This window comes from Chrysochloris asiatica, unplaced genomic scaffold (genome assembly GCF_000296735.1).
Source record: "Chrysochloris asiatica unplaced genomic scaffold, ChrAsi1.0 scaffold00028, whole genome shotgun sequence".
NCBI lineage: Eukaryota > Metazoa > Chordata > Mammalia > Afrosoricida > Chrysochloridae > Chrysochloris > Chrysochloris asiatica.
Genome location: NW_006408546.1, coordinates 6,321,244 through 6,333,588, shown reverse-complemented (window position 1 = coordinate 6,333,588; position 12,345 = coordinate 6,321,244). Strand labels below are relative to the sequence as shown.

The window sequence follows — 12,345 nt, the reverse complement described above, 5'->3', positions numbered from 1 at the left end:
AAAAATGGGCACAGGACATGAACAGATACTTCACCAAGGAGGAGATCCAGGCAGCCAACAAATATATGAAGAAATGTTCATGATCATTAGCCATTAGAGAGATGTAAAGCAAAACAACAATGAGATATCATCTCACACCAGCAATAACAGCAAAGATCAAAAAAGTAGAGGACAATAAATGCTGTCAAGGATGTGTAGAAACTGGGTCACTTCTGAATTGGTAGTGGGATTACAAAATGGTCCAACCTTTCTGGGAAGCAATATGGTGCTTCCTCAGAAGGTTGGAAATAGGAATACTTTATGATTCAGCAATTCCTCTACTTGGTATTTACCCACAAGAAATACGAGCTATAACACAAGTAGATATATGCACACCAATGTTCATAGCAGCACTATTTACAATAGCAGAAAGATGGAGACAGCTGAAATGCCAATCAATTGAAGAATGGATAAACAAACTGTGGTACATACACATAATAGAATATAATGCTAACTTGAAGAACAACAAGAAGGCTGTAAGCCACCACATAACATGGATGAACCTTGAGGACACTATGTTGAGTGAAATTAGTCAGTCGCAAAAGGTGAAATACTGCATAGAAACACTATTGTAATAGACTAAGAAAAAGAACACATACTAAAAGGGAGGGGGGCAGAAATTCTTTGCTGGTTATCGAGACGGGGTTGAGGGTGGGGTGAGTGGCGGGAAGGGAAGGTGGAGCACAGGGTAGGGAATAGTTACAGGATAGTTTGGGTGCTGGGCAATAAACAAGAAAAGGGAGGGGAAATAGAAGAGCAAGGTAGACGGTTGAACAGTTAGACAGGTTTGCATGGGCTAAGTGGGACAGAGGTAAATAATGATGTATGCACAACCTTGAAACAACAGGGCTCTGGGATACAGGGATTGAGACATGGTTTGAAAGGGTTAAATGGGGGAAATAATGTTAAGATGCTTAGTTGTCTTTTGAATCTTCGTTCCCTTGCCTAGCATTGTAAAATAAACGCTTGACAGGCAGAGAAAGGAATAGCCAGAAATATCACCATAGAAAGCTTGTAAGTCCGTCTTCTGCCTATAACTGATTGGAATACCTAAAATGGGGCTAAAACTTGCCAAGTGACGGAGGCTTCCTGAAGAGCCTTTGCATTGCATAAGGCCATAGAGGAAATTCTGAACTCCATTCAGAATCTTCTGGGGTGGGAAATCTTCACTTGAAAGGACAAGCAGACTAGCCTGGAGTGGCTAGAACAGAAGATACTTCTTGAAAGAAAGACCAACAGGAAAAATAAAAAAACAGTAACAGCAGTCTGACTGACTACTACAAGAACAAGCAAGGTGTTCGCCCAGGGGACATCAAAGCAAGAAGTGGTCGGGTCCCCTCAGGGTAAACCCCTTTCCAAGACTAAGACTCAGGGGGAATACACAAGCAGGCATGCGGTCTGACTGGTGACCATGTTGGTCACCGATAAGGGGAAGTGAGGGAAAAACAGTAATGAAGCTGTGAGCTAAGTCCAACCATGTTCAATGGACTCCTATGAACCTGGGTGGAGACCTGGTTTGTCAGCAGTATGGAAAGACCTGGGGACTCTTGGCTCCAGAGTCAGTGACATAGCCACAGAGGACTAGAGTGGAGAGTGAAGTGTCCAGCTGACAAGAAGAGAGGGCATATGCACAAGAACACCCACACTTACAGATAATACCTACTTGACCTGGCTTCAATGGCTGGATGATCAGAACTTGACTCAAAGAAGGAAAAAGAGGAAAAAAAAGAGTAATCTGATACAATTTGATGAACTTGACCTACACCTTTGGATGCAGTAGCTCAAAAGAGGGAACAAATCTTTACAGCAAGGATCATTCCCACCCCCTCCATACACAGAGTACACAGGGATGGGCACTTTGGACATTGGCTACCCAAAACAGAGGGGGCTACAAAGGCAAAAAGTGACTGGCTTGCAAGCTTTCAATGGGGAACCTAGATCCAGAGGGCACAGAGGAAGGTAGAACCTCCACTGAGTAGTATCCAATCTGTCTGGGAAGGGCTGATGAAAGGAGATGGGGATAGGTCTCTTATGATACAATAGTGAATAATTGCTATCAGGACTGACTGTGAGAATTGGAAATGTAAAGGTAGATGTTGGATAGCTAAAGGAGGGGAGTGCTTGGTTTTGCAGTCCACTAGTGGAGGTTACTGGGACCATCAAGGGAGAAGAGCGGAGTGCAGGACTCCACCCAGAGAAGCAGTGATGCCAGAAATGGAGGCAGAGATGATGACATGGAGAAATGGAGTGGCTGGGGACTCTAGACCCAGAGAGGGAGAGGGGCTGTGTGCTGATGACCGAGTGGATGGCTTGTGGGGTATACCCTTTGGTTGTCTGATGATGCATGAAGGGGATTGTAATCATGGCAATGAAACAATATACAATACGATGAATGTAAAGCTAGTGTTCTCCCATGTAAACTATTACATAATTCACAATAAAAACTTTAAACCAAAAAAACATTATTTGCAAACAAACAGACAACAGACTGAATTTGGCATGCAGGTCGTGGTCTGCCAATTCCCGATCTAAAGCCAAAAAGCTTTTTTTTTTTTTATCACTACAACCAGTTGCATATTCCTAAATTAGTATTTGGGATATTCTTGGTGTGTATGTTAGAGTGAGCCTTGGAAACCCTACGCAGGGTCCCTTTGAGTCGGAACCAACTCCACAGCACATAGCCACTGCCACAATCCATTTAGAGTAACAGTGTTACTCCTGAAAGCAGCTGGTAGGTGGAAGCTTTGGCATAGGTCAGAGATGCTGGTCAAAGTTCTGATGTTTCCATGTGACCCTGTATCACCCAGACAATGTATGTTTTCTGTGTAGGATTGTGTTCAGCCACTTCATCATTTAATATGAATGCAGCTGACAATCTTTCTTACCTAGTTTTGGCAGAAACCACAAAGAGAACATTTTTCTGGATTATCAATCACACTGTAATGCTGCCACAAAGTAGGCCAAGGGCCTTCATGTGAATGCCAGCCTTTAGAATCCAAGACCTGGAGAGCTCATCCAGAAAGGGATCACAGACAGAATCTATCCCCTCATCAGATGAAGAAATTGAGACCTAGTGAGGAAATGGGTCTGCTTCCAAATGTAATCTTCTAGTAGCCAAGGGAAGAAAAACAAGGAACATGAGTAAGCTGCTGGGATAAACCTCATCTCTTATTCATACTCACCTCCCTGAATCTATTATTAGATTATTGTCAACTCCTGTCTGGCTTTCCCTGCCTTTTTCTTCATCATCTCTTACATCTAGAGAAGTGCTTCTCACACTTTAATGCACTTATGATGCGCCTCAGGGTTTTATGAAAATGTACATTCTGACTCAGCTGACCTCAGGAGGAGCTTGAGAGTCTCCATTGCTAACAAATTGCTAGATGACACTACTGCTGCCCATGAATTCCAGTTTGAGTAGTCATCATGATTAGATTGGGGAAGTAAATCAAGAGCTCATTGCTACCATCTGTTAGGGCTTGGCATTGATTCATAATGCTGGCACCTGGTAGAGCAGGAACTTACATGCAACAAGGCACAGCTGCTACCCTCTGTACCCTTTCTTGGCTTAGTTCATGAGATTGACTTCTTCCTGGACTCCGGCCCTACACCTGACATACATCCTGTGAGTCACACATATTTTTTCGTACATTAATTCATTTAATCCTCACAGCAGTCCTACAAATTGCTGTTGTTGCTAAGTGCCAAGAAGTTGGTTCCAACCCATAGTGACCCTGTATAGGGTTCCCAACAGCGGCTGGTGAGCTTGAACTGCCGACCTTGCAGTTCAAACTGACTTTGCAGTCCACAAAGTCACACCAAGACTCCGGCTGTTCTACAAATTAGGCCTCATTGTTATTCCTGTTTTACAGAATGGACAATGGTACAAGAGCCATTAAGTGGCCTGTCTGAGGTCACAGAGATGATTGGTGGTAGACTAGAACTCAGACCTAGATCTCCTAACAACACATTTAATCTGCTCTTTCATTTATTTTATACTTACCGCCCTGGAGCCTAGATTTCTCTTTCTGCTTGTGAATTCCATAGAGGGACAAGATAGATAATTCTGATAATTCTCTCAACTTCGTCATAGTATCTTCAGTAGCCCAGGAAGGTAAGGTGAAATTGTGAATTTTCTATAATGAAGATAAAGGAAGAAAATGTGCATGTGTTTTTATTTTTGACAGTCATCCTCTTTGTTGACTTAAAAAATTTGTTTTGTTTTGTTTTAGGTAGAAGTTTACCCAGAAAATTAGGTTTGCCTTTTAACAATTTTTACACAAATTGTTCCATGCCATTGGTTAGAATTTTTATATTGTATCAGCATTCATGTTACTTCCATTCTGTTTGTTCTATTACCATCTGTCTAGCTTTCCTTCTCCTCCTTGCCTTCTCACTTTTGGTTTTGGGTAGATGTTGACCGTTTCATCTCACATTTGATCAAGGAAACACACTACTCACAGGTGATACTGACTCACATCAATAGCTTCAATTTCATTTTCAAAAGTTATCTTACGGCAGTAGTCTTGGGGGTTCCTCTAGTTTGATCCAGTAGGTCTTGCCTTATGTTAGGAATCTGAGTTCTGTTTGACATTTTTCTCCCAGTAGGTCTTGCCTTTTTATAGGAATTTGAGTTCTGCTTGACAGTTTTCTTTCATTCTATCTGGGACTTTCTATTGGGTCCCTGATCAGAACAGTCGGTACTGGTAGCTGGTGATCTTCTGGTTCTGGTCTCAGGTTATACCCAGTTTCATTGAGTCAATTCTGACTCATAGCAACCCGTTGTTGTTAAGTGCTGTCGAGCTGGTTCTCACTCATAGGGACACTGTATAGGGTTTCCAACCATAGTACAGAGTAGAACTGCTCCTTAGGGTTTCTGAGACTGTAAATATTTATGGGTGCAATCAGTCTCATTGGTGAGTTTGAACTGCTGGTCTTGCAGTTAGTAGGTCAATACTTAACCCACAGTGCCACCAGGGCCCTACAGACTCAGGATAGGAGAGACTGTAGTTTGTGTGGACTATTAGTTCCATGAATTAGTTTCTGTTTTGAGCCTTGATTTCCTTCATTCTCCTTTGCTCCATGTGAACAGAGATCAACAATTGTATCTTAGATGGCTGCTCCCAAGCTTTAAAGACACTACGTCATGTTCACTAAACTAGAATGTAGAACATTATTTTTGTCAACTATGTTATGCCAATTGGCTAAGTTGTCCCTGAGACCTTCTTGTTAACTTTTTTCCTCTTTCACCTCACAAGAAATACTGGGCATAGCCTTCCTTATGCTGCTATTTCTTTCTAGGAACACTTTTTATTGTGATAAGTAGAGATATTGATTCCTAGAAGAAGAACTAATTTGTCCCTTCCTACCAAGTCCACAAGACTCCTGGCGCAGCACTGTATGATCAGCACCGGACTGTGAACCACAAGGTTGGTTGTTCAAATCCATTATCCTCTCCTTGGAAACGCTGTACAGGAATTGACTCAACGGCACTTAATAGTAACAACACCAAGTCCATAGCTTCTGACTTAACTCTCTATCAATGGGTGATTCATAGTTTACAGAGTATGCGTGCAGAACAATAAGAATGTACCTCATTCCTTCATGAAAGGCTTAGAAAATCTTTCATAAATATGTTGGGAAAGTAACACCCTGGCAAAGAATACATTTGCCAACATTCAACAATGCTTCCTTAAAAACTGAATTAACTGCCCTAAAGGCCAGATGGGGAAGGCGATGTATTTCTGGAGCGGTCAATAATGTATCTCTCGTCCCATTAGATTCTCGTTCAGACTTTTGGGGATCTCTGTACCCTGCACACATGAATATTTGCTAAATGGATTTAAAAGCTATATTGTTGTTTGTTGTTGTTGTTGTTAAATGCTGTTGAGTCGATTCCGACCCATAGTGACCCTGTATAGGGTTTCTGAGGAGCAGCTGGTGAGCTCGAACTGCTGACCTTACAGTTCAAAAGGCTTTACAGTCTGGTGCATTAACACACAGTGCCATACCAGGACTCTAAAAAGCTATATAAGAGGGTAGAAAAAGACTGTGCCAATGGTTATTACCAGTAATGGAGAGTTGATGATGATTTCCTCAGTTTCAAGGTGGGACTGAGAGAGAGAGTTCATAAGAGACAAAAGTGAAGTAATCTACAGAGGAAATGAGACAGAGGGCTGGGGGAATGAAAATGATACCATCATCACATAATGGAATAGTTCAGATCAAATTGTAGTAAGGTAGAAGTAAACAAAATGATGGGAACCAAAATTAGGCTCTGGTCTCCACTGAAGTCTCCACTGAAGTCTGTCTGGGTTGGAAATGTAAATTTAGACGTTTTGTAGCAAGGAGCGGAGTCATTAACTTTTCAGCCTAGGATTGGAGGTCCCTTGGACCATCAAGGGAGAAGAGTGGAGAGTGGGACCCTACCCACAGAAGCAGTGATGCCTGCGATGGAGGCAGAGACGATGACATGGAGAGATGGAGCAGTTGGGGACTTTAGACAGAGAGAGGGGTGGGGCTGTGGGCTGACGACTCGGGGGCAGGCTTGAAGTGTATACCCATTGGTTGGTTGGAGATGCATGGAGGGGATTGTAACCATAGTAATGAAACGATATATGACAGGATGAATGTAAAACTAATATTCTCCTTTGTAAATGATCACATAAATCACAATAAAACATTTAAAAAAAACACAAACCACAAAACAACAACAAAAAAAACCCATCTAGAATTGGTCTTCCCAATTTATGGTCTAACTTTTGTTTAATGATCTCTCCATATCTTCTAATGATGCTAAGCAATTGCCTATGAACTACAAGGCATTAGAAATGTTGAACTCAACAATGAGGACTAGTCTCCTTCTTTTTCAGGCAGGCCCGTCCTAAGTTCTAATGCTTAATCAAAGTGGGTTTATTGGAGGTGTTTTCAAAGCTTTCTCTTTTGTTTCCCCACTATTACCAGCTCCAGGAGTTCTTAGCTAACTAATTCACCTATTTCCTCCTGATCTTTGAAGGTTCTGGAGCAAAGAGGAATTTTCCAACTGCTGATATATCCAATGCTGACATTTTGAGAAATCTGCAGGACTCCATGCTTGTATAAACTTCCAAAATAAAGCCTCAGATATTCATAAAATACAAAAACAAAAAACTTCATTGATGATAAAGTAATAACTATTAGGAAAGTAGCATGTCTTTGGGACAATTAACTCTTTCATGAAGGAGGGACTTGTTATTGAGAAAATATTATGAAACTAATTGCTGTCCCAGACCTTCAACATCAGGAGTAGATGAGGACTCAGAATCTGGGCAGTCAAATTTGGCCAGTCAGAATTTTTTCTCAGTATTTAATGAACTGATTAGAAATTAAAATAGAGAGTACTCCTTTTGGCCAGAAGGTGGAGCATGGTGAATGAAAAACCACATTATTCTAGAAGAAAAAAAAAAACAAAACTAATGAATCTAGCTACAGAGATTATTTCATATGCATACCCCAGCAAGGAAGAGACGCTTTCATTCTAAGTCAATTTTAGCAGCCTGATTTACAGTTGGCTTACTAATTTACATTCTCATAAATCAAATAATTGCTCTTTTTCTTTCCATACGACATTACTCCCTCCCCACCCCCCGCCCCCCTGCCATTATTACAATCCATAACGGGAGTCTAGTATTCCTGAGTGATTGAAAAACAAGTAAGTGGCAAGGTATGGAAGAAAAACAAGTTTTTAAAGGGTGAAAACAAGTAATTGACAGAAACGAGAAGTTAGGATTTTAAAGTTAACATAAAGAAGTTTTGAACTATGTTTCAGTGTTTGAAGAAGGATAAATCATACATCTGCTCCAAACTGAAATTAAGTTTATCTGTTTGAAGATAAGCATAAACACAAAGTCAGATTGCAAACGAATCTCTGATATGGTTTTCTTTACCTCACAAAATAAAGGGTCGTAGATTCTACTCCAAATTCCAAAAAGGTCCTGACGTTGGTGTCCTGATAGTTTTGGCAAGGTTTCTATAAAACTCTGAAACACAGAGAGGAGAGATTTTGCTACATCAGGGTTTTTGAACTTCAATACTGTTGACATTCTGGGCTGGATAATTCTTTGTTGTGGGAGACGGTGCTGTGTATTATGAGATCATTCCAAATCTGGCCTTTAACCACTTGATGTCAAGATCAAGATGCCAGATGTGGCAACCAAAAATGTTTCCAGATATTATCAAGTGTCTTGAGAGTGGGCAGAGAGGGCAAAACCACCCTTGCTGAGAACCACTGGTCTTCATGTAAAGCGCACTAGTGATGCCACCTGCGGTAACAATACCAACCCCAAGAATTTCATACACACCAACTGATTTTTGTTACATTAAAAATGCTGTCAACTGCTGGCTCACTGCCAAATACACCTCATTTGTCCTGGAATCCATGGGAGCACATGGTTTTACATTGTTTCTGGAAGGATCTAGGGGTGGTCAGTTCTGACTTATAATGACCCTTCATAGGGTTTCCAAGGAGCAGCTGGTGTGTTTGAACCTCCAACCTTGTGGTTAGTAGTCCAGTGCTTATCCTATAGCGCCACATCAGGAATCCAACCAGGGTTTGGGAATTAGCTATAAATACGACACCTGGATGGGATGTGAACATCCTACTAGGTTCTGTAGACTCAGATTGTCACAATATTGAGACCCAAGGCTCAGCTATCTGACTCAGCTATTCATGGTAGCCATTTCTATCTGGAAGAGATTGCTTATCTGAATCAAGTGATACATTTTCTAGAAAAAAGCTAAATTGCCAATATTAATCCCAAGAGAGATAAACAGATCAATTTTTTTTTTCCTATGAATAAACTGCTAAAGAACTCTTCACTTCTATCCCTACCTCCCTGCAAAAGCTCCAGGGCCAGATGACTTCCTGGAGGAATTCCAGCAAAATATTTAAAGAATAAATTATTCTAATGTTATGTTAAATGTACTGGAGCATAGAAACTGATGGAAACAAACAAACAAAGAAACCTTTCCATTAATGAAAAATAATTAAGTATAATATTAGTACTGTATTGGATTACTTGAAAAAGAAAACTATAGGTCAATGTCACTTGTGAATATCAATGCAAAAGACCAAAATTATACTACCAAATAATTTAATAGCACATTAAAAGAAACACATTTATCATAAAACAATGCAAAGATGCTTCGATATTAGTAAATCTAGGAGTCCTGATGCGGCGCAGTAGGATAAGCACTGGACTATGAGCCAAAAGGTTGGCAGTTCGAACACACCAGCCGCTCCTCGGAAATCCTATACAGAGTTGCCATGAGTTAGAATTGACTTGCTGACACTTAACAACAACAGCATTACTGTTGTGGTATGGTAGGATAAGCACTGGACTGCTAAGTGCAAGGTTGATAGTTCAAATTCATGAGCCACTCCTCAGATATCCTATACAGGGTCACTGTGAGTGGGAACCAACTTGAAGGCACTTAACAGCAATAAATGTAATTAATCATAGGAGTTGATCAAAGAAGAAAATAATTTGATGATATTAAAAAGTTTTTAAGGCTATTTCAAAGAATTAAATAAGTAATACTGATTGAAAAATCTCAAGAAAATAGAAAAGATGAATATTTCTATAACTTAATAAAATATGCCTATCTTAACTATAAAGGAAGAATGTTTTCAAGGGAAATGCTAGTAATGTTCATTTTAAAATTAGGATTAAGACAAGCATGTTCATTACCAGCACTATTATATAACATTGTACTATAAGTGTTGGAAAATACAAGTTTGCATAAGAAAGAAATCATTAGTATAAATACCATAAAAGTATAGGTACCATTATCATTTATAGATATTGTAGACCCAGAACAAATTTAACATGAAATACAAATATCTAAAACACCAAAAATAATCTTGAAAGTCAGAATAGGAAAATGTAGAATGTTATTGGAAAGGAAGACTAAACATTGAAAAGTGACAAAATCTAAGTTAATTTATAAATGTAATATAATCTCAGTGAGAATGCTAAAAAGATTTTTTAAAGTTTAGAACTAGACAAGCTGCAACTAATGTTCACAAAGAAAATAAAAATAGAACCCTGAAACTTCTGAGAATGTAGAGCAGTGTGGGATGTTGAGTCTTTTAGATATTAAAGCATACTGTAAAGTCCTAATAATACAAAAAGGAGCTCTAGTAGCGTAGTGGTTATGAATCAGGCTGCGAACCGCAAGGTCAGCAGTTCGAAACTACCAGCTGTTCCTCGGGAGAAATATGAGGCTTTTTGCTCCCATAAAGATTTACAGCCTCGGAAACCCTGTACAGGGTCACTATGAGTCAGAACCGACTCCACGGCACACAGCCACCACCAATAATACAAATGGTATGACTTTGGCTAATGAAATAAAAGAATATTTTTATAGAATGAAGAGTCTAGAAATAGATACCATTCCTATGGGAATTTTAATATACAGTAGCTCAAATCAGGAGAAAGAGATGCACTGTTTTCAAACAGAGAGGACAATCAGATAGTCTCCAGGGAATAAATTAATCAGGAAACATACTCTATACCTAATACCAGGGTAAACTGTGAATGAATTTGAGACATGAATGTGGAGATAAAGGTATAGTAGAATTAGAAGAAAGCATTGCAATTTTCCATTATAGCCTAGAAGTGGAGAAGTCTGTTCTAAACATTACTCAAAATACAGAAGTCATATAAGGATATCTAGACACTTCAACCACAAGGCAAAACAACAACAACAACAACAACAACAACAAACAACAAAAACACCATAAGCACAGTCAAAAGGCAAAGAATAAAAGATACATCAGACAAAAATGTTAAAACATATAGAAAAAATCTAGAAAGCGCCTACAATTTTATAGAAAAAAATAAGCTAAGACTCCAATAGAAAAATGATCAAGGGATATAAGAAAAAGTGTGTACAAATGACATTTACCCAAATGAAGATAGTGGATTGTACTCATGATAAGATAAACATATTCTAGCACATGTTGAATAATAGTGATGATGTGGACTTCCTGGCCTTATCCTGATTTTGGAGATGTTGCTTCTAGTGATTTATATATGTATCACTTATCAGACTGACTTATCAGAGTGTCATAGTCCCCAAATTGTCTATATACTGTTGGCAAAACTGGAGAAACAGGTACTGTTGTGTAGTGCTGATAGGATTAGAAGTTGGGATAACCTCTTTGGAGAGTAATTTGATAATATTTCAAGTTGTCCTGCATTTCTACTTCTGAGATATTATCCTATAGATGTTCTTGTGAAATTATTTGGGTGTCATGTAGCATAACTTCTTTGTAAAAACCAAAGATTGGAAATGACCTCCATAGCCATCAATTGTTGTTGTTAAGTGCTGTTGAGTTGTTTCTGACTCATAGCATCCCTGTATGGGGTTTCTGAGGAGCGGGTGGTGGGTTTGAACCACTGACCTTGCAGTTCAAACAGATCTTGCGGTCTAGTGCTTATCCTACAGTGCCACATCAGAACTCCTTACCCATCAATCAGGGCTGGTCACACATCTATAAATTCTAATATTGTTCAGTTTTAAAATAAAATAAAATAAGAGGATCAGGAAATTCTTTATCTGCAGCTATTTTGTTAAATGAAAACAAATAAAACAAAACAAAGGTGCCCAACAATGTAAATAGTATATGCCACTTTTGTGTAACAAGGGAAACCAACATAATATATTTATATTTCTTGTATGTTGTTTTTTTAAGTGCTTTCAAGTTGGTTCCAATTCACAGAGACTCTGTATAGGGCTTCTCAGGAGTGGCTGGTGGGTCTGAACCGCCAACCATGTGGTTAGCATTCCGATGCTTATGCTACAACGTCACACCAGGACTTGTAGATGCATGAAGAAACTGGAAGATTATATGAGAAAATGATTACAGTTGGGTTACTGAAAGACTTCCCACTATGCTCCTTTTTATATTTTCTGAATTTTGAACTGTTTACTGCTGATTCAAAATATTACTTTTAAAAGTATGAATATCTTTTAAACATCTTGAAAAGGAATATTTCACAAAATGGAAACATACAGATACTGACTATTTCTTATGTACAAAGACCATGTCCCAGTCTTCAGCCTCTAAAAGGCAGGTGACTTTAGATTTGTATTTATGTGGAACCAGCCACTCACTTTCGTCTGGTTCTTCTCAGGCGAATGGATGTAGGATTATAAAAGGTCTGGTTCTGACAATCACCAAGACATATAATAATCAAGTTCTCCAAAATCAAAGATAAAGACAGCATCTTGAAAACAGCTAGAGAAAAGAGAAATATAACA

General features: G+C 39.2%; 1 protein-coding gene across 1 annotated transcript in view; it reads right to left on the bottom strand.

Moving 5' to 3' along the window:
• Nucleotides 1–12,345, bottom strand: part of ACPP (acid phosphatase, prostate) — a 101,648-nt gene that overhangs the window by 60,084 nt on the left and 29,219 nt on the right. Inside the window, exons 6-7 of the mRNA XM_006846639.1 lie at nucleotides 7,965–8,057; nucleotides 4,043–4,175 (exon numbers count right to left, since the gene is read on the bottom strand). Of these exons, the coding sequence (XP_006846702.1) occupies nucleotides 4,043–4,175; nucleotides 7,965–8,057 (226 nt within the window). The remainder of the gene's footprint in view (nucleotides 1–4,042; nucleotides 4,176–7,964; nucleotides 8,058–12,345) is intronic.